This window comes from Lichenostomus cassidix, chromosome W (assembly GCF_008360975.1).
Source record: "Lichenostomus cassidix isolate B80296 chromosome W, HeHo_3.0, whole genome shotgun sequence".
Lineage (NCBI taxonomy): Eukaryota > Metazoa > Chordata > Aves > Passeriformes > Meliphagidae > Lichenostomus > Lichenostomus cassidix.
The window spans coordinates 5,695,039-5,719,204 of record NC_139510.1 but is presented as its reverse complement, the minus strand read 5'-3'; the positions used below and the strand labels follow the sequence as shown (position 1 = coordinate 5,719,204).

General features: G+C 40.6%; 1 protein-coding gene and 3 long non-coding RNA genes across 6 annotated transcripts in view; all 4 read right to left on the bottom strand.

Annotated features, from left to right (window-relative positions):
- The window catches only part of LOC146425378 (uncharacterized), a 517,591-nt gene that overhangs the window by 159,018 nt on the left and 334,407 nt on the right, over positions 1-24,166 (bottom strand). The gene's annotated exons all lie outside the window — the stretch shown is intronic.
- Positions 1-24,166, bottom strand: part of LOC146425386 (small conductance calcium-activated potassium channel protein 2-like) — a 171,110-nt gene that overhangs the window by 136,828 nt on the left and 10,116 nt on the right. For all 3 annotated transcript variants that reach the window (XM_085041587.1, XM_085041586.1, XM_085041588.1), the window contains one exon: positions 17,655-18,073. In XM_085041587.1, coding sequence (XP_084897713.1) covers positions 17,655-18,073 — 419 coding nt within the window. The remainder of the gene's footprint in view (positions 1-17,654; positions 18,074-24,166) is intronic.
- LOC146425388 (uncharacterized) lies at positions 1,195-5,571 on the bottom strand. The gene is made up of 2 exons (XR_014846608.1): positions 4,241-5,571; positions 1,195-3,330 (listed from the first exon to the last, which is right to left on the bottom strand). It is a non-coding gene; the product is annotated as an uncharacterized LOC146425388 (long non-coding RNA).
- On the bottom strand, positions 8,624-16,170 carry LOC146425387 (uncharacterized). Its single transcript, XR_014846560.1, has 2 exons — positions 9,490-16,170; positions 8,624-8,861 (listed from the first exon to the last, which is right to left on the bottom strand). It is a non-coding gene; the product is annotated as an uncharacterized LOC146425387 (long non-coding RNA).

Here is a 24,166-nt window from a genome sequence, read left to right as displayed (position 1 = left end):
ACAGTTGAACCTTGCAATCAGTCTTACTGTATTACAGCTGTTAACCCTATGTACACTTACTGCATCACCCCTGAAATTGTAACTCAGAGGAATTTTATTTATCCCTTACCCCTATGTCGGCGTGCAGAACTATGGATTCCTGTGAATCTTACACAGGAATGGGGAGAGTTAGGAGTCATGTATTTAAAATGCTTGTTTTTAAAGGAGTCCAAATGAACTAAGAGATTTATTTCCTGGTTTATTGCTTTTATTGTAATTGCTATTGTTATTTTAGCTTTGTCTACTACTGTAATTACTGCTTTAACAGAATCAGTAAAAACAGGCCATGAAGTTAGTTCTGTAATGAGTAATTTCACAGAGGGGTTACAAACGCAAACAGTAATTGATCAGCAAATACTGGCATGCTTAGATGCCCTTGAGGCTGCTTTGCTATGGGTAGGAGAAAACCAAGATGCCCTAAATACTCACTTATGCCTTCACTGTGATTGGCAACACACCGATGCTAACGTGTGTAACCCCTGTAGAATGGAACAGCTCTGAAACTTCCTGGGATAAGGTGAAGGCTCATCTAAAAGGGGCATTTTCTATAAATATGGATAAAAACATAAATGCATTAAGAGATAGCATTAGAAAACAATCTCAAAAGCTTCAAACCATGCCTGCACAGAGCTTCTATGATACACTCGCTAGCAGCTTTACCTGGCTTAACCCGAAAACATGGTTTGAGGGTCTGAATTTACGCATATGGCCATTTGGAGCTTTTGGGGGTGGGTCTTTTTCTTATTCTCATTACAGGACTTCTTTGCCTCTGGAAATTTTTCCAAGTCAGCAAAAAGGCAGAAGCAAGCGTGATGGTTGCCTTTGTGATCAATTCCTCCTTAAACAAAGAAGGGGGAGATGTAGAAGCAGCGGCCTGCTGCAGCCATCCCGACCTTGATAACAGCTCTGTTCCCATGGGAAAGCACATACCAAAGGATCAACTCCAGCCATAAACACCTATGTGAGAATGCTTTGATCTACCACACAGAAAGCTGGGTGGATGTGTGTGTGTGTGTGATAAGAGAGCAGAAATGTCGCTCCATGGGTGCTTGGTTTTGTGTGGTTGTTTTGTCTTTCCTGCCGCTGCTGATCCCAAAACTTGTATGTCGCTGTTGTACCCGGAACGAATGCAGCAGGCACACACACGAACACAGATCCAGCAAAGCAAGAGCGAGTTTATTGTTACAACTTCTACTTACATGTGCCAAAATTCCATAGGTGATTGGTCAGTGGCCACTCACCCCCCGGGGTGATTGGCTGAAGTCCTACAACGCCCAATTCCAAACACTCTTTGCCTTAAACCCAAAACAGATCAGGGAAAACAGCAGGTGTTTAGTTATTAGTTACAAAATCATCTCATTGTTTTCATAGTTTGCATGGGAAAGGAGAGGCTCCCAGGGAAAAACTTCTGCTTGCAGCTCTTAAGTATCCACACTTGTACACAGAAGAAACACATAAATACTGAAGTGTGTGTAATAAAGATTGATCCTGCCTGAAGAGAGCAGAGGTCCATGCTGTTATTATTTTCCAAACTGCTGCATTTGTCACTATGTTTCTTCTGGCATCCAATAAAGTATGGAGATTCTCCTTATCTCTGCTTTTGTTTATAATGTATTTATAGAAACATTCTTAAATTTTCTTTTGCGGCAGTAGCCAGATTAAGTTGGGCTAGTTGGGCTTTTGCCTTTTTAATTTTCTCCCTGCATAACCTCACAACATATTTGTAGACTGAACCATGATCAAAACCCCCAAAATTCTGACAATGACACCAATCACAGACCCAGGTATTGATCAGCTGGGTCATTATGTTTCTTCCGGCATCATTTCCTGCAACTGGAAGGATAGAGGAAAAACCTACTTGTGCCCCTGATCCCTTAACCAGTTGTCCCAAGGCCCTTGATTGTCCTTGGACTTCCTATTACAACTTCAGTGCCTCCTATATGAAAAAACGATAATGGATAATTATCCAAGGGCTGTACCAGCATAGGAAGTTTTCTCATCACATGTTTAACCCAGGCTCCAAGGAGGCAGAAGACTTCCTTAGAGAAATGGGTCAGGTTGACATACTGGGCCTTCTGTTCTCCACAGAAGAAAGTCTCTTATGACAATAAGCCATCTTTTTTACTTAATTAAAGTGCTTTTTACCAACTTAACCTTGGTGACACCCCCAACCTAGATGGACCATCATCCTCATCATTGTTCAGTTCCGCTTGCAGACCCTCATACTTACTTATTGTACAAAGACACCTGGAAAGGTGAGGTAGTGTCCTAGGTTACAATGTGGGATGCAACCAAATTATGTTTCCTACTCCCATCTACATCATTATTGATGAACTATTAATGGTGAGTCGTTTTCAATAGCTGCCCAGTGCACACCTGATCCCTCAGGCTACAAGCTGGGTGTTAGATGAGAAGAGGCAAACCCTGTGAGGCGGGGTAGTGTTTCTTTAGCTTCACCATGGCTCAGATGTGATAACTCCCCTCTGGGTAAGCAGCAGCACCACCTATCTTGAGGCAGTCATCTCTGCTAATGAGCCATAATGAACTGAATAGGTACCAGCAGAATAGGCAGCTGGAACGACCATCAAGGACTCCAAAGATATCATATGACTCACAGGATTACATCACTCCATTGTGAAACTCCTCGCCCTGGGGGAGGTACCACCTGAACCTGTTTGCATATAATCTCGAGGTTTGGGGGCTTGGGGCACCATCACTGCTTGATGGACCCAGAGGAAGACCAGACCTTACACAGGACCACCGCTTTTTGACAAGACTGCAACCACCACTTCAACAGGACTGTAACCACTGCTTAATCAGACTGTGACCACCACCCTGACCAACAGGGTGTCAGGATGTACTCTGACTTTTGTGGGTTTAAGCCAGTCTTTCTGTGTTCATTGTATTTATTGTAATATTTCTATTAAATTGTAACTCCAACATGAAATCTCTCTCAAGGTATTTGTGTGGGGTTGGTTTTTCCTGCTGGTTTACTTTCAAACCAGCACAGGTAGTCACAGAGAAGATGCACCTGCTGAGTCTGGTAGGAACTTGTCACCATTCCCCCCTATCCTTTAAGTCACTGCATTCTGCCAGGTGGAGAGAGGATAGGGAATCTTCTGTATCATGTGTCCTGTCTGCCTGACAGGCCTGTCCCAGGGAAGGTAGGGTGCAGTTCCAATAGTTGATACCCCTCTCAGACTCCCTGATCTCCTCAATGTACTCACCTCCTCCCAGAGCTCTGCCATTAAGCTGAAGAGTTCCTCTACCTGAGCACATCCCACAGGTTTACTCACTTGTCGGGGGTTGAGAATTTCTTCCCATTCCTGTTACCAAGCAACAAATGGTCTGATGTTCAGAGTGATCAAGCCTTTTGTAAAAGACAAAGGCTAGGTTTTGGGCAGGACAAGGTAAGGGAGAGCCGGCCCTGGGAAGGCTCTCTCATGGTTCGGACGCTGAGGGTAGAGGCTGCTGGCTCTTTGCTTTCCAGCTGCTACCAGAGGAAAATCCAACTGTGCCCTGTTTCTCTTCTCTCCTGGCTGGGTGAGCTTTGATTCAACTTTTTCTCCTCACGGGGAAAGGGCGCGTTTTCCCCCCCTCCGGGCTGCGTTCCCTTGTGGCTGCTGCCGGGAGAGTCCGGCTGCCTCTGCTGCCCGCCCCCGCCCTCTGCCGCACGAGACCGCGGCGTCTGCTGTGACTGCAGAAATTCTCGCTGGCCGGAGAGAGAGAGAGAGAGCGCCCGCTCCTGCTGCCCTGTTCCCTCGCTGCCCTGAGCTGCTTTCCGCTGCCCTGCGCGTTTCTCAGCCCATCCGCCATTGCAGCTGCCGGACGGTGACCTGACCCTGCGCCACAGCGCCACCTGCAGCCGCTCGGGAGTCATCGCACCTGCCCTGGCTGGCCGGGAGCTCAACAGCGCCCCTGCTGCTTGCAACCGTGATTACACCACACGGGAGAAGGTTCAGCAGCTCACGTTATCTGCTGTTTGGTTTTCTGGTTCTAGTTGTGGTTTGCTATTATTGTTATTGTTTGTTTATAGATACTAGTAAAGAACTGATACTCCTTTTTTCCCATACCTTTGCCTGAAAGCCCTTGATTTACAAAATTAAATAATTCGGAGGGAGGAGGGGAAGGAAAATCACATCCTCTGCTCTAGGGGAGGGTTCAGCCTCTCTTGGCAGACACCTGTCTTTCAAACCAAGACATCACTGCAGCCATCCGGTGCTGGCATAAAGAGTAGGGCACACCCCTGAAGCCTGGCACCTATGTTGCAGCATGTTCCCATCAGAGATCCATCCGGGAATCTGCATCAGTGCAGAGTTTAGAGTGGACGTGGCCTTCTGCCAGGTAGATACCATTGCTCTCTTCCACGCAAACTGCTGCACCATGCCCCTGCTGATGCACCACACTCTGTTAAACTGCTGTGCAACACACTCGGTTACACACCATGCCCTGTTTGCGTTGCTTCTGGTTGCTAGCGCTCCATAGGGTGTTTTCTTTTTAGGTGTGGGTGTTCAGAGTTGCTCCTGGTCCCACCCAGGTCTCATCAGCTGCTCTCGCACTATCTGCATGCTCCTGGCAAGTCTCTCCACTTCCCTGAGGTTTCCCTGGTTCAGGAAACCGACCTCTACACCATGGCTATTGTTCTGCTGTGGATCATGCAGAGCACCAAAGCTGCTCACCTAATCTTTTGTTTGAAAAACCTTTATTATCAAAGCAAATTTGCAATCAAGTACAAGTGCATAAACTGGGATACTGAGCAAAATCTTAAATTTTGGGATGCTAATGACCTATTTTAAAATATACCAAAATGGACTCTGACACACTTGGTCAATTTTCTTGGGTGATGGTGTCTCTTGCTGAGCATGCTTATTGCAGTGTGACTTAATTGCCAATTTGGGCTACTAGAAAGTATTGCAAAACAAGTAACAGCCAAACTCTTAAAACTCTTTCTAAAAGTGCTCTACCGGGCATAATGTTTCTTCTGGGAAGAATGGAGGAGTGAGTGAGGAACACTTAAACTGATCAAAATGTAGATGTTACTGTCTGAAGATAGAGGAAGGTTCTGAGTGGTTCAGTGGTTGCAGCATAAATAATTTTGGGGTTTTTTTGTGGGCAAATATAATCTTAAAGAAGAATTAAAAGAGCAGAAGGGCCATGAGATGCATGAAAAAAGATTTCCAAAATCCATAGTACCTGTATAAATGTGAGCTGATAAAACCAGGTTAATTTCAGATAAAATTAGGTCATGTCAGGTTGTAGAATTTACTTTTGAAAAGACGTAAAATCTATACAGAGCACAAAACCATGGTCTGAAAAAAATCAAAGTGGGTTTCAAAGTATATTTTCATTTGTTAAGTCACAGTTTAAAAAAAAAAAAAAATCAAAAACAAACACCCACCTTAAGGTCAATGACAAAGTAATGTTAAGTTTTGTGGATCAAATGGGTTTTGTAGTATGAAGGTCAATACTGCAGGCAATACTTCCTAAGCAAAGAGCTGTTAACAGATAACATCACTATTGCTTCCAGTTCTTTCAGTGTGTTATAAATATATCCTAATATAGTGTTGGCTTTCGTAGATATTCATAGTGTGTATGGTTTTATAGAAGTAGTCTTGTCATAAAGATAGAGGTATATAACCACTGTTTTAATTTCTGTTATGAACTAGATTTCGATATTATAGTGAAAACTAATAAAAGTAGTTTAAAGAACTTTCCTTTACTAACCACACCACCTGCTTGACTGGATAACACCCAAAAAGAAGACCTGCCACTGATACCTGACTATCAGCCTGTAACCAGATGCAAGGACTACAGAACCAAGCCCAAACTGGGAGGCGATAACCAAGACTGGAAGAAACCACAGCTTTGATAACCAAAACTGGAAGAAACCACAGCTTTGATAACCAAGACTGGAAGAAACCACAGCCGAAAAAGCACATGCTCTAAAAAGGCGGGACCAAGGAGGAGCCATGCAAAATAGTTCTTGGAACATGCAAAATAGTTTTGAGAAAAGTTTGAATATGCATAAGGCTGATGCAATACAAAGAGTATTTAAGACGACTCCCTCACTGGCAGATGTGCTTCTTGGCTTAGAGCCAAGCACCCAGCGCTGTTTCTTTGCTTTATTGTTTGGTGTCCCCTATTGTCTTTTATTAAACTTTTTAAATTCTAACAGGAGAGTGAACCGTGTTTTTCACAAGTGCTACCAAAGAATATGAAATAGAAAATGTAAAATATGATAAAATTCTGAAATTATGGATGCTTGGGAGTTTGGTCTGAGTAAAGTAAATTATTAATGTAAAACTCCATTTTAAAGAGGAATATATAGTAAAACAATAGCAAAAATGTCCTTCAATGGGAACAGCAGAAAAAAAGACTAGGAAAAAATCTTTGAGAGGAAGACTGATCTTAAAGTGGAGCTATGTTACAGAAATGTAACTGAGTAGTAAGTTTAGTTATTGTATGAAAAATTGGATCTAAAATGGAAAGATAAGTATAGTTACTACAATGATAATACTATTAAAGAAAGTTAAAGCTTGGCAGACAAAAGTGTGTGTTTCTTTGCATGTAGTCTAAGCAGTTAGCAACTATGATTCGTATTGATTACCCTTTTTGGGGATTGACAGTTTGCATGAGTGGTTTGCAGTGCTTTGGCCTGTGAATTGGATCATGATAGGTGATTACACTGAACACTGCAGTAGTGTAGCAAAAACATCTGATAGATCCTCAGAACACATTTAATAAAGTTTGAATAATTGATTTTTGTTTGTATCACATCATAGTTTTTAGCCACAGCTTAAATCCAAATTTCCAGATTCCTGAGAACCCTCAGAGAGATGATGCTTTTCCCCCCAGTTATTCTGCTAGTGAAGTTTTCCTGTTCTTCCCTCTTTATTCCATCATAAGGGCCCTCAGGCAAATTTAGCTGTACCATCAGGATTAGAATATTAAAAATTTTCTTTTTTGGAAAGGAGCAGGGATGGACCCTAGCTATCTGAAGCACTCACTTCTAATCTTGTAAAAGCTGGGCATCATTGTTAAATATAGGATATTGAAATATAGAAATATTTGTGCGCTACTTCTGTAGGGATTTTCATCTGCCCCTAACAATGGGAATAGTTTGGGAGGTGTAGGATAAGTTATGAGATGCAGATAATTAAGCTATGAAGCAGCACAGAATCATAGAATATCCTGAGTTGGAAGGGACCCACAAAGATCATCAAAGTCCAACACCTGGCCCTGCACAGGACACCCCAAGAGTCACACCATGTGCCTGAGAGTATTGTCCTAACACTTCTTGAACTCTGTCAAGCTTGGCGCTGTGACTACTTCCCTGGGGAGCCTGTTCCAGTGCCCAAGCACCCTCTGGGTGAAGAACCTTTTTCTCATATCCAACCTAAACCTCCCCTGACACAACTTTAGGCCATTCCCTTCGGTCCTGTCACTGGTGACCACAGAGAAGACATCTACACCTGCCCCTCCACTTTCCTTCATGAGGATGTTGAAGATGGCAATGAGGTCCCCCTTCAGTCTCCTCTTCTCCAAGCTGAACAGATCAAGTGCCCTCAGCTGTTCCTCACACAGGTTCCCCTCAAGGCCCTTAACCATCCTCATTGCCCTCCTTTGGATGCTCTCTAATAGCTTAATGTCTTATACTGTGGTGCCCAAAACTGCCCCCAGGACTCAAGGTGAGGCTGCCCCAGTGCAGAGCAGAGTGGGACAATCCCCTTGTTTGACCGGCTGGCGATGTTGTGCCTGATGCACCCCAGGACACGGTTGGCCCTCCTGGCTGCCAGAGCATACTGTTGACTCATATTCAACTCCCATTGACCAGGACCCTCAGGTCCCTTTCTGCAGTGCTGCTCTCTAGCCTCCCATTCCTTAGTCTATACATGAAACCAAGGTTGCCCCATCCCAAGTGCAGAATCCAGCACTTGCCCTTGTTAAAATTCATATGGTTAGTGATTGCCCAGCCCTCTAATTTGTTGAGGTCTCCCTACAGGGCCTCTGCCCTCGAGGTAGTCAACAGCTCCTCCCGTTTTAGTATCAGCAAACTTACTTCGTATTCCTTCCAGCCCTGCATCCAAGTCATTTATAAGGATATTGAAGAGCATGGGGCCTAAGCTGGATCCCTGCGGAACCTGACTGGTGACCGATCACCAGTCTGATGTCACCCCCATCACAGATTCATAAAAATTATCTTGTGTATGTGTCCCGGTTTCAGCTGGGATAGGGTTCATTTTCTTTTTAGTAGCTGGTACAGTGCTGTGTTTTGGATTCAGTATGAGAATAATGTTGATAACACACGGATCTTTTGGCTGTTGCTCAGCAGTGCTTACCTTGAGTCAAGGACTTTGAAGTGTCTCATGCTCTGCCAGCGAGCAGGTGCACAAGAAGCTGGGAGTGAGCACAGCCAGGAGAGCTGACCCAAACCAGCCAGAGGGATATTCCACACCATAGAACATCATGCTCAGTATATAAACTGGGGTCGCTGTTCAGGGATGGGATGGGCTTCAGTCAGTACATGGTGAGCAATTGTGCAGTTGTTTTTCTGGGGTTTAATTCCTCTTTATCTTTTTCTCTCTCTCTCCTTTTTTTTTTTTAATTCTTTTTTTTTTTTTCCTTATTTCAATTCTTAAACTGTTTTTATCTCAACCCATGGGTTTTACCTTTTTCCAATTCTCCTCCCCATCCAATCGGGGGCAGGGGAGTGAGCGAGTGGATGTGTGGTACTTAGTTATTGGCTGGAGTTAAACCATGACAGGTAGAGAACAGCATAAAAGAAAATGTAAAGAGAAATTTTCTAGGCCACATTAGAAAACCTGTGTCCTGGATTAATGATAAAACTCTCTCTCCTCCGAGAGCAAAGGGCTCCGACGCCCCCCCTCCCCCACCCACAACAGAATTTCTTAGATGGAAGTGAAGAAAAAAACCCTATTTATTTATTAAAACCACACAGAGTGCCCTGCAAGGCACAGGGGAAGGGGAAAACCAAGGGGGAAAAGAGTTATTAAACCTAAACCTGATTAAAAAAAGTCCTTTTTCCTCCGACGCAGCTTTTCCCCTCCTCGGCCCCCTTGGGGGCTGGGCGGAGCTCCCCGAGAGCTCCGCTGTCCTCTGTCTCCCTTGGGCTCTCGGGCGACAAAGCAGATCGAAGAAAAGAGGTCCAAACGAAGAAAAAAAGAAAAAAAAGAAGAAAGAAAAAAAAAAAAAAACGGAACAGAGCCCACTCCGAACAGCCGTCCCAGTGCGCAGTCTCTGCCGAGCGAAAAAGAATCCTCTCTTCCTCGTCCTCGCTCCCCCCGCAGCCAGCCTTGGGGAAAAGTTTTCAAAACAACCCGCGTTTCTCTCTGTGGCTGAACGTAGTTAAAGTGACAGGACCACATTTTTTTGAGCATATAAGCCAACGATAGGGAATAAAGGATTATCATAACATCACTCCAAGACAACCTGAGAAAAGGTTTGTGGAAAAAGAACCCAGAATCAGCTGACTTGAAAACAAAACAAATATAAATTAATTGCTCACATTTCATCCTTTTTTAGGAGGTAGTTGTCTGAATTTACATGTGCCTGATGCTACTTATCAAATAATTCATCTGGAGTGAAAAGAGGGAGAGGACAAAAATGGAGGGCTTTGCACAGTGCTTCCTTTTCTGTGGAGGGTGGGAGAGCAGAAAGGAGAATACACTAGAATATGTAGGGAGAAAGGATAAATAAAAAGAAAAAAAACTCAGAGGGAGAGAGGCAGTATGGCAAGAGTAGGAAGACTGAAAGAGTGTATAGTTTCAGTCCAGATATAAATGAACACAAAATAAACTATGAAACAGTATTTCACTCAAGAAATATTTTTCAAAATAAAGCTGTCTCCCCTGGAGACATGAAACTGGAAATCATTATGACATGAGAACTATATTGAAGAGACAATATTATGACACAAACCTTGTCCTTAACTCTGTGCTGCTTTTGCTATCTCCCTCTCTCTCATGCTCTCCTGTATTCTGCCTCTTTCTCCCCTTCACATGCTCCCATGCCACTCTCATGCTAGTTTTCTTGCTCTCTCATTTTCTCTGACACTTTATCTCTTGCTTTCTCCCCATCTCATGCCTTTTCTCTGGCACTCTCTCACTTCACCTTTCTTTTGCTCCCATTCTTCTCTCACTCTCACTTCCTCTCAGCCTTTCCCTTGCTGTCAGTCACTCTTGCTTTCTCTTGTGCTCACTTTCTCTCTTGCTCACACGCTCGTGCTTGATTTCCCACTCTTGCTCTCACTGTTGCTCATTCTCATTTTCTTGCTCTCACTTTCTCACTTGCACTCTAACACTCTCTCATTCTAGTGCTTTTGTGCTCTTGCTTGCTGACTCACTCTTGTGCTTGCTCACTCTTTCTCGCTTTCTCACGCTTGTCTCTTGTTTGCTTCTGCTCGCACATTCCCTCTCTTCACCTCTTGTTTTCTTGCTATCACTCATCTTTGCTCACCTTGAGCTTGCTCCCTCTTGCTCATTCCCTTTCTTGCATTCGCTCACTCTCTCTCTCTCTTGCTCTCACCTCCACTCTCTTGCTTGTGCTCACTTTCTCACTCTCAAGCTTTCTCACATGCTCTTTCTTTCCATCAATTTCTCATGCTCTTGCTTTCTCTTTCCATCATTTGCTTTTTCACCCTCTTGTGCTTTCTCTCTCACGCATACTTGTACAAGTGTTTGCTCGTGCTTTCTCTCACTTGCACTTAGTCGCGCCCCCTTGCTCACATCTTACAGCATGTTCAAGCTTTCTCTCATGCTCTTGCATTTCTTGCTTTCTAACTCTCTCCCTTTCAAATATTTGTTTTCCCTCTTGGCTCTCATACTCTTGCTCTTAATCACTTTCTTGTGCTCTCACTCACTTCTGCCAGTTTCTGGCACTCGCTTTCATGCTTCACCCCTTTCTTGCTTGATTTCTCATATTGTTGTGACCAGTACCCTCTACTCCTGACCCCTGGTAATATGGTTATAGAATCATAGAATCATAAAGGTTGGAAAAGACCTCCAAGATCATCAAGTCCAACCTTTGAACGAATATGACCATGCCCACTAAACCATATTGCAAAGGACCATGTCTATTCATTTTTTGAACACTTCCAGGGATGGTGACTCCACCACTTCCCCAGGGAGCCTATTCCAATGCTTGACCACTCTTTCAGTAAAGGAATTTTTTCCTAATATCCCACCTGAACCTCCCCTGGCACAACTTGAAGCCATTTCCCCTTGTCCTATTGCTGGTTGCTACCTGGGAGAAGAGGCTAACCCCCACCTCACCACAACCTCCTTTCAAGTAGTTGCGGAGGGCAATAAGGTCTCCTCTGAGCCTTATTTTATCCAGATTGAACAACCACAGCTCCCTCAGCTGCTCCTCATAAGACTTGTGATCCAGACCCTTCACCAGCTTTGTTGCCCCTAATAACCAAATGGGCTACATCCCTCCTTTCCACTGCAACCAAATTGTTCTCAAGTAAACCTGTCATTTGTATATAGACCAGTCATTCAGTGTCATTTCACTCTAATCCACCCCAAGGGATCTATTAACAAGAAACTCAGTTACCCCGCCTCAGGGGTGGTTCATAACAACAGTGAGACCAGTGACCTCCTGGTGGCCAGGGACACCTCCACCATTGACTGCTTCCTCCGAGGATTGAGGAAGTAACTTATATTCTTTCATGTCTTTTTGAGTCTAGATTATGATTGTTATTTTGATACAGCAAGCCAAGTATAAATATTTGACCTGATCTGCAGAGGGTCCAGGTGATTAGAAACCATAAGTTAAGCAGTGCTATAAAATTCTGTGCTACACTACTTATAAAACTGTGCTACACTTATTCTGCTTGTAGAAATCCTGTGCTATTCTTAATATAAAATCTATGCTATGCTAATCATAACATCCTGTTATAAAAAAATAAAGCTTTCGTTGTAACTACAACATAGTGCTGTTATCATTCTGCCAAGGATGCCTAAAATAATCTGTCTGTCCCCCTTAATGTTGGGTAATGGTTAAATTCAAGCCATTTTATTATTCAGTATAAGGATATCACACCAAACCATAAAGATAAATATTTATTATATGCATGGAACAGACAAACAGAGCTTAAATGACTTTGTTCAAGGTCACAATGTATCCATCCTATGATGGATTCTCTATCACTTTTAATTTTCTATGTTTTTATGTGTTTATAAATTATTTGCAAACATCTAGCATACTCTGGTCAGTATACTAACACCATCACTTCAATGTTCTATACTATCCATAAAACTATAACCTGTTACCTGGATGACAGCAGAGCATTAGGGTTGATTCTATGAAAACCATGCTAACATTCTTTGAATCTAAATTTTTATATTTTCCTTCTGAAGAAAATGACCTGCTCTACTGTGCAGTTCCTGGTGCAGATTGTCATTTCTCTAACGGACGTGGAAACATCATGCCATAGTATCTGCTTCTTGACTGATTGTCCATGCAAGATCTCATTTTCTAAAAATCAAGAGAAATCACACGCCTTGCTTTCAGAAAAACAGTCACTGAAGCTACACCGATTGCATCAGTATGTCTTCTGCCACCCAATGCACAAAGAACAGTCAATGCCATCTGCTTGCAAGGAGAGTAACCATTTGAGCAATTACCACTCTAAATGCAGTATTATTGAGACTTATCAAGCAAAACTTTTGTCAAATGCTGGTATGCTTGGAAAAGAAAGAAAACCAATTCTGCAAGTATTACTGAACTGAAAAGCCTCTTTGGTGTTAACTAAATGGTGACATCATGTTTTGAATGCCTTGGAAAGAATCAACTGCAAAAGATTCCACTTTCACATCGAAGTTTAAACAGGCAATTTTAAAAGCTCATTAGTCTGAAGGTGTATGATGATTTCCTGAAAAGATGAACGAGTAAAAATAAAGTAAAAAAAAAAAAAGCCACAAATATTTGATCTGAAATCTCACTGTTCAATTTCAGATAATGTTGCATCTCTACAATTATGGACTGTGGGAGGATTTTCAGGCTATTATCCAATGCATTCTTCAAAATACAGGATAACATAGCAGATCACCTTTAACTCAAGGAATTCAAACAGCAGGTAACTTCTTTCTGAAACCCAGGAAAGAGAGAACTTGTTTTTTATTAGAAGACCATTACTTCATGCAAATAATTTGCAATGTCATTTCCCACATATGCTACTGGAGACTCAGAAATACACGGCCTAGCCCCTGGTTGACACTTAGGTCACAAAGGAAAATATTTTGGATAATTCTCAGGGCAAGTCAATTAAAATAAGTAAGTGACTACAAAACTGATAGGTTTAGGTTATTCAATAACAACAGTAAATAGGTCTGACTGAAAGAAAAGGGAGACAGATTAATACTATCCCTTAGTAACTACCAGAAGCAAGCCTGAAGCAGCAAATGGACGGTGCACTTGCCAAACAGCACCTGCAATAGTGTAAACTCCACATTGTCCTACCACATCCCCACTGCAAACCCAGCAGTTGGTCGACAATGTTTTATAATCACATTTAAGCTTCCCCCTGAGATGTACCATAGCCAAATATTAAAGTCAAAAAGAAGCCATTGATCTTTCTGGCACAACTGATTATTAACCAAGATATTTTCTGTGTTCTTCCATGTATTTTCTCCAGAGGTGGAAAGAGAGAGCAGCTTCTCCTCTTTAAACCTCATGTCCTATGCCAGTCTTACTAGAGAGGTGGCAGCAGTAGAAAACAAGTCCAAACAAGGAAAAGTAGTGTTCAGCCAACATCCTCCTCTCCCCTCCAACAGCATCAAGTTGCAATGGGACTAATTTTTCTTCTTTCACATCAAACCCTTCTGTTGAACGCTTACACCAGCAAACCTTTTGTCCTAATTCTTTAATCATTCTGCTATTTCTTGTTTATGCATTACAATATGTTGTATTGTTTCAAAGACAGCATACCCACAGCATACCCTATGTATTTTACAGGCATTTTCAGCTTCTGCAGTTCACAGACTACCTTCTGTAATCTTCTGCAAGTCAAAGTTACTTGTAAACATTTAGTGCATCAATGGAAAAATAAGTCTTTAAAAAACAAATTTTAAAAAATCAAACAGCTGTTTTATTTCATAGCAACTCAGAAATCAATATCAATCAATCTCTCTCTCTCTCTCTCTCTCTCTCTCTCTCTGATAAACACACCAAGATGATTATAAATTGCTCTTTATGCACACATGTGGTGGGTTGAACTTGGCTGGTCACCAGGTGCCCACCAAGCTGCTCTATCACTCCCACTCTTCATCGGAACACAGGAGAGAAAATGTGATGAAAAGCTCATAGGTCAAGATGAGGACAGGGAGATCACTCAGCAATTACCATCGTGGGCAAAACAGACTCAACTTGGGGAAGATTAATTTATTTAATTTCCAATTAATTACTGAGTAGGATAATGAGAAATAAGAACAAAGCTAAAAACACCTTCCCCCCACCCCTCCCTTCTTCCCAGGCTCAACTTCACTCATGACTCTTCTACCTCCTCTCCTCACTGAGCAGCAGAGAGAGGTTGGGGAACAGGGGATGCAGTCAGTTCATAATGCTTTGTCTCTGCCACTCTTTCCTCCTCATGCTGTTGTTCTGCTCCAGCGTGGGGTCCCTCCCATGGGATACAGCCCTTTAGGAACTGCACCAGCATGGGTCCTTGCCACAGGGTACAGTCCTTCACAAATGGACTGCTCCAGCATGGGTCCCCTGCAGGTTCATAGGTCCTGCCAGAAAATCTGCTCTGGTGTGGGCTCCTCTCCACAGCCTGCAGTTCCTGCCAGGAGCCTGCTCCAGCATGGGTTCTCCATGGGTTGCAATGTGGATATCTGCTGCAGTATGGGGTCCTTCATGGGCCGCACGGTGTCTGCAGAGTTGTTTCTCTCACTTTTTTAGCTTTGCCTTTGTTTCTCACTGTCCTACTGTATTTTTAATTGGAAATAAATTACATTAATCTTTCCCAAGTCAAGCCTGTTTTGCCCATGACAGTAATTGCTGAGGGATCTCCCTGTCCTTATGTTGACTCATAAGGTTTTAAACTGTATTTTCTTCCCCCTCTTGTGTTGAGAAGGGGGAGTGAGAGAGTGGCTCGATGGGTACCTGGCAGCCAGCCAAGGTCAACCCACCCCCTAGAATGCTTCTTCTGTCCCAGGGATGGGAAATATTTTGAAATTATAATATGTCACTGTTAACATCTTCATAACATAATTAGTCTTGCCATAACATAATTGAACACTAAGCATCTAGTGATCTATTATAACAAATTGCATTCCACATTTCTGGCAATGCTAAGAATAAAAGCAGCAATGCCGACATAATATCTACATTCAGTTTGTAAGATAAGCTATTTTCCTCCATAACAAATTGAGAAGTAAAGCAACGAATAACTTCCAAAAGTAACCTGACCATAGCAGTCAGCTTGCATTTTAACTGCTGATTTATATTAACTAGCTGTCACAAATAACTTCCCTAAACAGTTTCCAAAGTGGGCAAACGGAAAGAAAGAGGAAAAACAACATGCCTGTTTCTTGCTTTCTCTTTCACTAGCCTTTCTCTCTCTCTCTCTCTAGCTTTTTCCTTTATCTTGCCTTTTCATTCACTCTCAATTTCCTCACACTCGCATTTTCACTCTTGCTCTCTCCCTCCGTTATGCTGGCCCTTCTTTTCTCGCTCTCTCTTCCTCTAGCTCTTGCCCTCACACCATTTCTTGCTTTCGCTCCACAACGTTCTCTTTCCCTCTCTTGCTTTCTCTCTCTCGCTCAGTCTCTTGCTCTTACCCCTCGCTTTTTCTCTCTCGCTTGCTCAGCATCTATATCTCTCCCACTTATTCTCTCTTCAACTCGCTTGGTCCATTGTGTGCTTCCTCACGCTTTCTCTCTCTTTTATGCTCCCCCACTTTTGCTGTCTCTCTTGGTTTGTCTGTCTGCTGTCTCTCTTCTCTCCCCCTTCTCACCTTTTCTCCTTCCCTTCCTCTTTCTCTCTTCCCATCTAACTCTCTCCCCCTGCCCTTTTTCTCTGTCACTTTAACCATTCATCCTTCCCATTCCTTTCTCTTTCACACTACCTCTCTTTTTCGCTCTCTCTCTCTTTTTTCCCTCGTTCTTTTTCTCTTTCACTTTCTCTCTTTCTTTCCTCCCTTCCCTCCCTCCCTTCCCTCCCTCCCTTTCCTTCCTTCCTTCCTTCCTTCCTTCCTTCCTTCCTTCCTTCCTTCCTTCCTTCCTTCCTTCCTTCCTTCCTTCCTTCCTTCCTTCCTTCCTTCCTTCCTCTTTTCCTTTCCCCTTTCCCCTTTCTCCTTTCCCCTTTCCTTTCCTTTCCTTTCCTTTCCTTTCCTTTCCTTTCCTTTCCTTTCCTTTCCTTTCCTTTCCTTTCCTTTCCTTTCCTTTCCTTTCCCCTTCTTTGTGGCTCTGTTCTGCTCTTTTTCACTTTTTAAAATTCTATCTCTCCATTTCTTTTTCACCTCCTATTTATTTCTTCCCCCCCCATTTTTCTTTGCCTCTGTTGTGGGTTAACCCGGATAGGCAGCTAAGCCCCACACAACCACTCGCTCACTCACTCCCCTAGTGGGAGGGGGAAGAGAATTGGGAGAGGTAAAAGTAAGAAAATGTATGAGCTGAGATAAAGACAATTTAATAGGGAAAGCAAAAACTGTATGCACAACCAAAGCAACATAAGGAATTAATTCATAACTTCCCATCTTACTTTTCCAGGAAAACGGCTTCATCACGTGTAACGGTTGCTTGGGAAGACAAATGCCATATCTCCAAATTTCCCCCCTTCCTCCTTCTTTCCCCCAGTTTTTATTGCTGAGCATGATGTCATATGATCTGGAATATCCCTTTGGTCAGTTGGGGTCAGCTGTCCCAGCTGTGTCCCCTCCCAATCTCTTGTGCACTGCCAGCCTACTCACTGGGGGCGGGCAGGGTGAGAAACAGAGAAGGTCTTGGTGCTGTGTATGCACTATTTAGCAATAGCTAAAACATTGGTGTGCTATCAACACTATTTTGGTCACAAATCAAAAACATAGCACTGTATGAGCTACTAGGAAGAAAATTAACTCTGTCTCAGCCAAAACCAGTACATCACCCTTTCTTGATCTTGCCAACTCCTCAACAACATTTTTTTCTTTTTTTTTTTTTTTTTTAACAACAGGACAATAAAAGTCTAACTGAAAAAATACATTTTCCATAGCTATTTTATCTACAGTACTCTCAATAAATTTAACTCGCAAAAACAATTAAATAAAAGCTCTTATCAAACAGAATATCAACAACTGTAACTGTTGTTAAAAGACATTTATGGTATCCCACGGTGTTTTAGTAAAGTTTTACCAATGAAAACATTGAAATAGACTTGCAATACTACAATAAGCGTTGGGGCACAAACTTCTCTATGTAGGTCCTTCAGATTAAAAGCCAAAGCATTCCTGACAATCTGTGACAGAATGAAATCCAACCAGCACTCAACATATCAAAGACCAGGAAGCTCCATTCCATTAAATATTTAGGTCTTTCAAATACAAAATCAAAGAAGAAAAACCAAGACAGACAGACAGAACAAACAAACCAACCAACCAAACAGAACAACCTTACCTTTCACAAGCTCGGACAGTCCACGCAGCAATTATCCATAATGAGATACTAAAAACCAACAGTACAGTTCCTGGACATATTGTCATTAAAGTCTTCATAACAAAACGGGTATTGAAGTTTATCTTATTTAATGCTCCAATGCTTCTAGATGATGCATCAGTGAAAAGTTTGCTATGCAAAAGCATAACTCTGGCAATAAGATACAGCCTTAAGAACATTGGTATAGATAAAATAATATCCACATCAGCTGTTGTTGTGGATGGAGCATAAGAAAAGGCAAGCCGGGCTGTCCATGTGAATGTATAGTTCCCAGGTATGGGATGTATAGCACATACAAGTATTTCCAAGCAGATAAAGAAAATACGCTCATAAGTCATGGCTATTCTCCAGTCATCTGCTCCATTGTCCACCATGAATAACTGAAATGATAAAATACAAGGTTAACTTCAGTATGCCATTAACAAACCTTGTTATGATTACATTTTAAAATACCATTGTTTTCAGAGCTGCCAGTGACCACTAAAACCAAAATAAATATGCCATTTCAGCAAATGACATTACTAAGTCACTACTAAGTGAATGCCATTTTAAGTAAGCCAAAAAGAATGGTTTTGTGCACTTTTTTTAAACCTTATATGAAACTGAATTTCCACATATTATTCTTTACTAAGATTTTTTCATATTTTTGTTTATTCGTAATTTTTGATAAAACAAAACTCTGCCAATTTAAACCTCATCCCTTCTAAATCAATTTCTTAATCAAAGTTCATAGAATTAAGAAGTACTTTAAAAATGTTTTTCAGGATAGAAATCTAAATTGCAAATTGAAAATACTTTTGGCAGTACAATGTTAAGACTTCTTTAGAGCACATCAGTGCTTCAGACTGGAGAGATTATAGCTTCAGTAGAACTATTCAAGCTTTCTTCAAACTTCAGGTACCAATATATACCAATGCAGGCTGCAAAACCATCCAAGAAACTACATAAAGACTCTAAAAGATAACTCAAAATGAAAAATCAGTTCAACTGTACCTCAACTGCTAGCAATGCCTGAACTAGCTGTTGTAAAGTTAGGTTGGCCATGTCTAAATGAACTGTAACCACACCTTAAAAAAAAAATCATAAAAAGAAAAGCAGAGGCCTGCAAAAACCAGAGTAGTCTTGGTGAGGCCTATTAGTAGCTGAAAATGAAATGCACATGTATGTATGTAAGTCCTTGAAGAACCAAAGCCTTCAGTTTACCACCCAGGAACAAAAGTAATAAACCACTTCACACTGTTTAGTAAATGTTGTTCCTGAAGATTTACTAACTAAATACTTAATTGAACGATATTTGTCACTTGTAGAGAGTAGGGATATGCAAGGTAACTTCTAAAAAAAGCAACAGGAGAAGACCTTCATACTACTTCTAGTCTGAATCTAGACAAGGCTGTTCAGTAAATGTGCAATTGGAGATAAAAAACTCTTGCAGGATTTTAAAAATTAGATTATTCAAAAACTTAGAAGTAATTTAAGGGGTGAGAAGGTGAAATGCACAAAGAATGTCCTTCTGAACGTAAGAAAGTATTTCCAGCATGCCACACACCATATACAGAGTCAAATAAGCAATTCCTCTTCTGCATTGCTTTTTGCCCCTTTCCATCCTTCAAAAGTTTAGAAATGCAAGCCTGAGCTCTCCGTATACGTCCTTCAGAGATCCCAAACCCCATTCTACATCTTCCCCTCAACACATTCAGTTTGTCTTCCAGAAGATTGCTCCAGTTCTTTGTTTAAGAAAGTGATAACAAGTTAACTTTATTGTAGTTGGAGTGACACTGAAAGAAAGAAGTTACCCACAGTAAGAAACAAACAAAACAGAAAAAACCCCAACTCAAATTCTTTTCGTTTTAGACCTGGTTTTTGCTCCTTCGTGTTCCTTCTCTTTATCTTTGGTATAGTTCTTACCCCCACTGCATTGCTATTAAAGCCAAAGAAACAGTGTTGGATTAAGCTAAAGAAATACACTCAGTAATTTCAATGTATGCAACATGAGCGCATACACTTTTTTTTGCCTGTGGTCTTTCTGAAGACTTTGTATGCTAGATATAAAAATGAAATTCATACTGGTAGGAAAGCAAACCTATCTATTCATTTATTACCAAAAGACGGTTGGTTTGCACTTAGGAAATGTACTATTTGATATAAAAGGCCAACCTTTCAAAATTCAGTGAGGCTTAAGTACATTTGATTCTTGTGATTAGCCTGCAAATGCTGTCAGTAAGATCACACAAACGGTAAAACAGCTATAAAGAGGTCCAGGTACTTAGAGCATCCAGAATACAGGTTAATAGGAACCAGTAACAGAAGGTAGAAAGCACCAGAAGCCGCAGAAGAAAACAGATCCAGTACAAGTATTCCTATTTTAAAAAATAGTAACATTTCAAAAACATATTTATGAGGTAAATTTCCATACAAATCTGTCTCTAAATTCAGTCCATGAAATACAGGAATATCAAACATTCTGGAACAAAATAGGCTGTGGATAACAAGTCAACTGGGATGTACTGAAAATAGTTAGAAATTAGTACAGGATTTCACGTACATTTTATATGCTTGCAATTATGCAACCTACTTAATGCAATTGTTGACATTTAATTTGGAAAATGCAGTGGTATTTGCATGTTCCTTCTTGCTTGCTTGTGTACATTTACTACTTGGAAAGCAAGGAGGGAAAATGAAGAAAGGAGAGAAAGAACAGCTGAACAGCACAATTTAAAGGGGGTGTATGTGTGTTTATTTGTAAATATTTTATATATATATATATATATCAATTCTCTTATAATAACCATGCATTCATTTTAAGATACTACTCCCAATTTGAATGGAGAATGATGCTAGTAATAAAAAGAGAACAAGCTCTTCCTATAAAATTGACTCCTGCAGCATATGCAGAAGGCCATACTCCAGTCAAGGTCAAAGATGTTATGCCTGCTCATAGCTTTCAAATTTCTTATTAATTATTACTCTAACATTGAAATCTAACTTAAGTTCTTCATTAATGTTCTGTAAAGCTTCTTCAAATACAGAACTGCCATCTACCTTTACTAAGCCTGCACTCTATAAGACAAATTTTAAAAAGTTATTTCCATCTGAAATCATATAAGGCATTTTCAACATGTGGCATGTAAAAACAGGACATAAATTTTAAACTATAAATAAACATGATGTTTCTAACACCAAACAGCATAAATATAAAAATAGATAGCACATCATAAATATTAATGGATTTGTACATTTACATAACAACTTGTCTTAAATTCATATAACACCAGATTAGAAAAAGAGAAACAAATTCAGAGTAGACAGATTGCACATGAAGACAACTAAGACAAGAGACTCCCTGAAGCTACTTAAAAGAAAAGTAGATAAATTAATTTTGTAAATCATTAGTATATCAAAAGAAATTCCTAGCAAGCTATCTGAGGATGTTGGTGAATGCAAAGTACAAGGAAATCAGCCAGTTTCTTTACAATCCCAGTAGAACAAATGTGAAAACAATATCGCTGCTCTGCTGTAAGGAATAAAAAGGAAGTGATAAACAATGATAAAGTAGCATCAGCTGTACTCCTTGAAGCATTCCTTGCAGAAGGAGAATCAGCTGTACTCACAAAGGCTTTGTGGCAATTGTTTAATTTAAACATCCAAAATTTAAATGGTTACATAGTGGAGTCACTTTACCCTTATAAAAGAACTGATGAAACTATGACACAGACTAGCAAAATATAGCCTCTGTGGCTGCTGTTCTACCAATTTTTTTTACCAAACACTTTTCTATAGCTTCTAGCCCTCAATATATCACTTATGCATCTAAAGCCAGCATTATAGTCCTCAGAGAGGAAGAAGGTATTAAGTACAAATGATTTTCAGTCATATGGTGGTTGGAGATGGACATCACAAGCCTTTCCTTAAAAGGACAAACACCTTCTGCATGCAAAGTACAGAAGGCAAAGAATAATGTTTTTCACAAAGCTACATGAAAACCATGTTATCTTATGTTTTCCAGAATGCTTCCCACATCCAGAATTAAGACCAAATTTTCTAGTAAACCATTAGAAATTGATCCACAAGATCTTGTGGATATAGCTATCTACACAAATGAAACATTCTTACTTTGTTCAGATGGGGAAGTTAGACTATTCTATCGTTCATACATGTATATGCATATACACAAATCCCCCAAATTATAAAAATGTCAATTTAAAAGAATGATTGTAAAAGTCTGGTACTTAGTTTTATAATAATTTTTTTTTGCATAGTATATTTATTTCAATTTGGTATGTCTATGCAAAATGAGTTTTTAATGGTTATTGATATCTTGCTATACACGTTGTGTATGTCAGTGCATGCAAAAAAAAAAAAAAATTGTGTTAATCTCTGCTGGTAGCTAAGTAGGCTCGAAATGCTTCCCTCAAAGATAGCATCAAATCTGACCATCTTGGGAAGAGATGTGTAACTGAGACTTATGGTCTTTGTGTACCATATTTTCCAGTGTGCAGCATAAAAACCTGCACATTACAACACACCTGAATAATATACATCATAGTTACTATGACAGGGCACATGCAGAGAGGAACATAGCCACAACCATTTCATTAAACATATATGTGTTACTCAACACACTTATTGGGTTTGTCCATGCCTTTTTTAACCTCTGTCCCTCAGAACACACTAGCCCAAACACTCTATGAAATAACAGAGGGCATGATCACATTTACATAAGGTTAAATTCTGCCTCCCCATATTTTCTTTCTCTTCTAAATCAGATACAGTATTCTTTTTTGATTTCTCTCTCCAAAGATATTCTGAGCCATTGTTCAACATTTTTAAATGCTACAGGCCAGACTTTCAACTCTATTATTTGTCTTAAACAACTGTGAAATGGCTTAATCCCTGACAGCCTGTGCTGTCAAAGAACCACTACAGCACTCAGCAAGTGCTGGGACATACGGAATTTCTTTTCATGTAGTTCTCCCTGTATGTATGTGCTTCAGGGACCCAAAGAGGGTGAGATGCTCCTAAAACTGCTGTTCTTTCTTCACAATAACCTGCTATGCAGGTGATAGTGTCAAGAAGTGAAACCCAACGACTCCACGGGGGGGGGGGAGGGGAATGCTCCTAGATATCCAGATTTCTTCTCCGGTGCTATAGGGTAAAAGAAATTCCTGAGAAAAGCATTATTATTAAAAAGACATTTCATAAGGCAATCTCCTTCTTTAAATCAGAGGTTCAGAAATAGAAGCCAAACACTCGGGGTCACCATATTCATTTGAGATACTCAGTAGACCTATCAGTAAGTGACTGAATTAAAGTTACTGAATAAGGAGTTCTTTCAAAGTCAGTGCCCACTAAAGGTATTCATTTAAATAATGATCTTAATTTAACATTTATTCTGTTATATAATATATTCAGACCCCGCTTCCTCTAGCAGGGTAAAACACAATGAGAATAAGGTCCTTAAGTTACAACATTTAGAAAACTTCCATCCAGCACCAACAGTTTCCAAAAGCTCCCATGACTGGGGTTGACAGTCAAAAATGTTCTCCAAGCAGATGCAGAAGGAACATGGCTTAGTAAAATTCTGAATATAGCATAAGTGGAGGAAGATTAATACAGAAAGAACAGTTTAGGTAGGAGCCCTATTCCTTTCCTTTGCACAAACACACAAAACAGGGAAATGAGACCAGCGCATTAAAGTAGCATTTTTATTGCTTTATACTATGTATTGTTCTGTTATTTAAAAAGTAAAGAATAAAAAAGAAAAGGAAATGCATGTTTTTGCATAACAGATATGCTTCCTAGTAAATAGACTGGCTGACCCAGAGCAATCCAGAGTAGTTGCTCCATACAATGGATAGAGACAGAATGAAAAACATACATAGTTTTAAAACCATACTGCTGTTCCCAGGAATCTAAGGATAGAGAATGTTATTTGCCTGTAGCAAATCTTTACAAAACATTCCATTAGCAAAGTTAACTTAAATGCAACTTGTTTAGAATCCAACTTCCATCTGCTGACACTCCACACTACTCCCTATTTCTACTGGCCTGTTCTGGCTCACTCTCACTGCTGAGAGTGTAGCTGGACATTAGCTATGCTAGCTTTATTACATCTGAAAGGGAAAGCGGCAAAGAAATATTGAATGGATTGCTTAGGTTCCCTTTGCACCTTTACAAATACATAGCACATCTTCCCAGAAAATATCAGTACCTTTACACAGAAATAATTTTAGAATACATCTTGTAAGAAACCCCTGTCATATTTTTCCCCATTTCAAGTATCTCAGAAATAAAGCCGCTCTAATTCTACAGTATTCTTGTGGAGGCAAAATTCACTGAGGAGAACTATCTACATTTCAGTATTTTTATGTTGTTAATTTTAAATTATCATCTTACAGTTCTTGATTTAGGATTTGGTTTTCTTCATTCATCGCAAAAATTAATTTGTTCTACAGATCACTGCATGAAGAACTGCC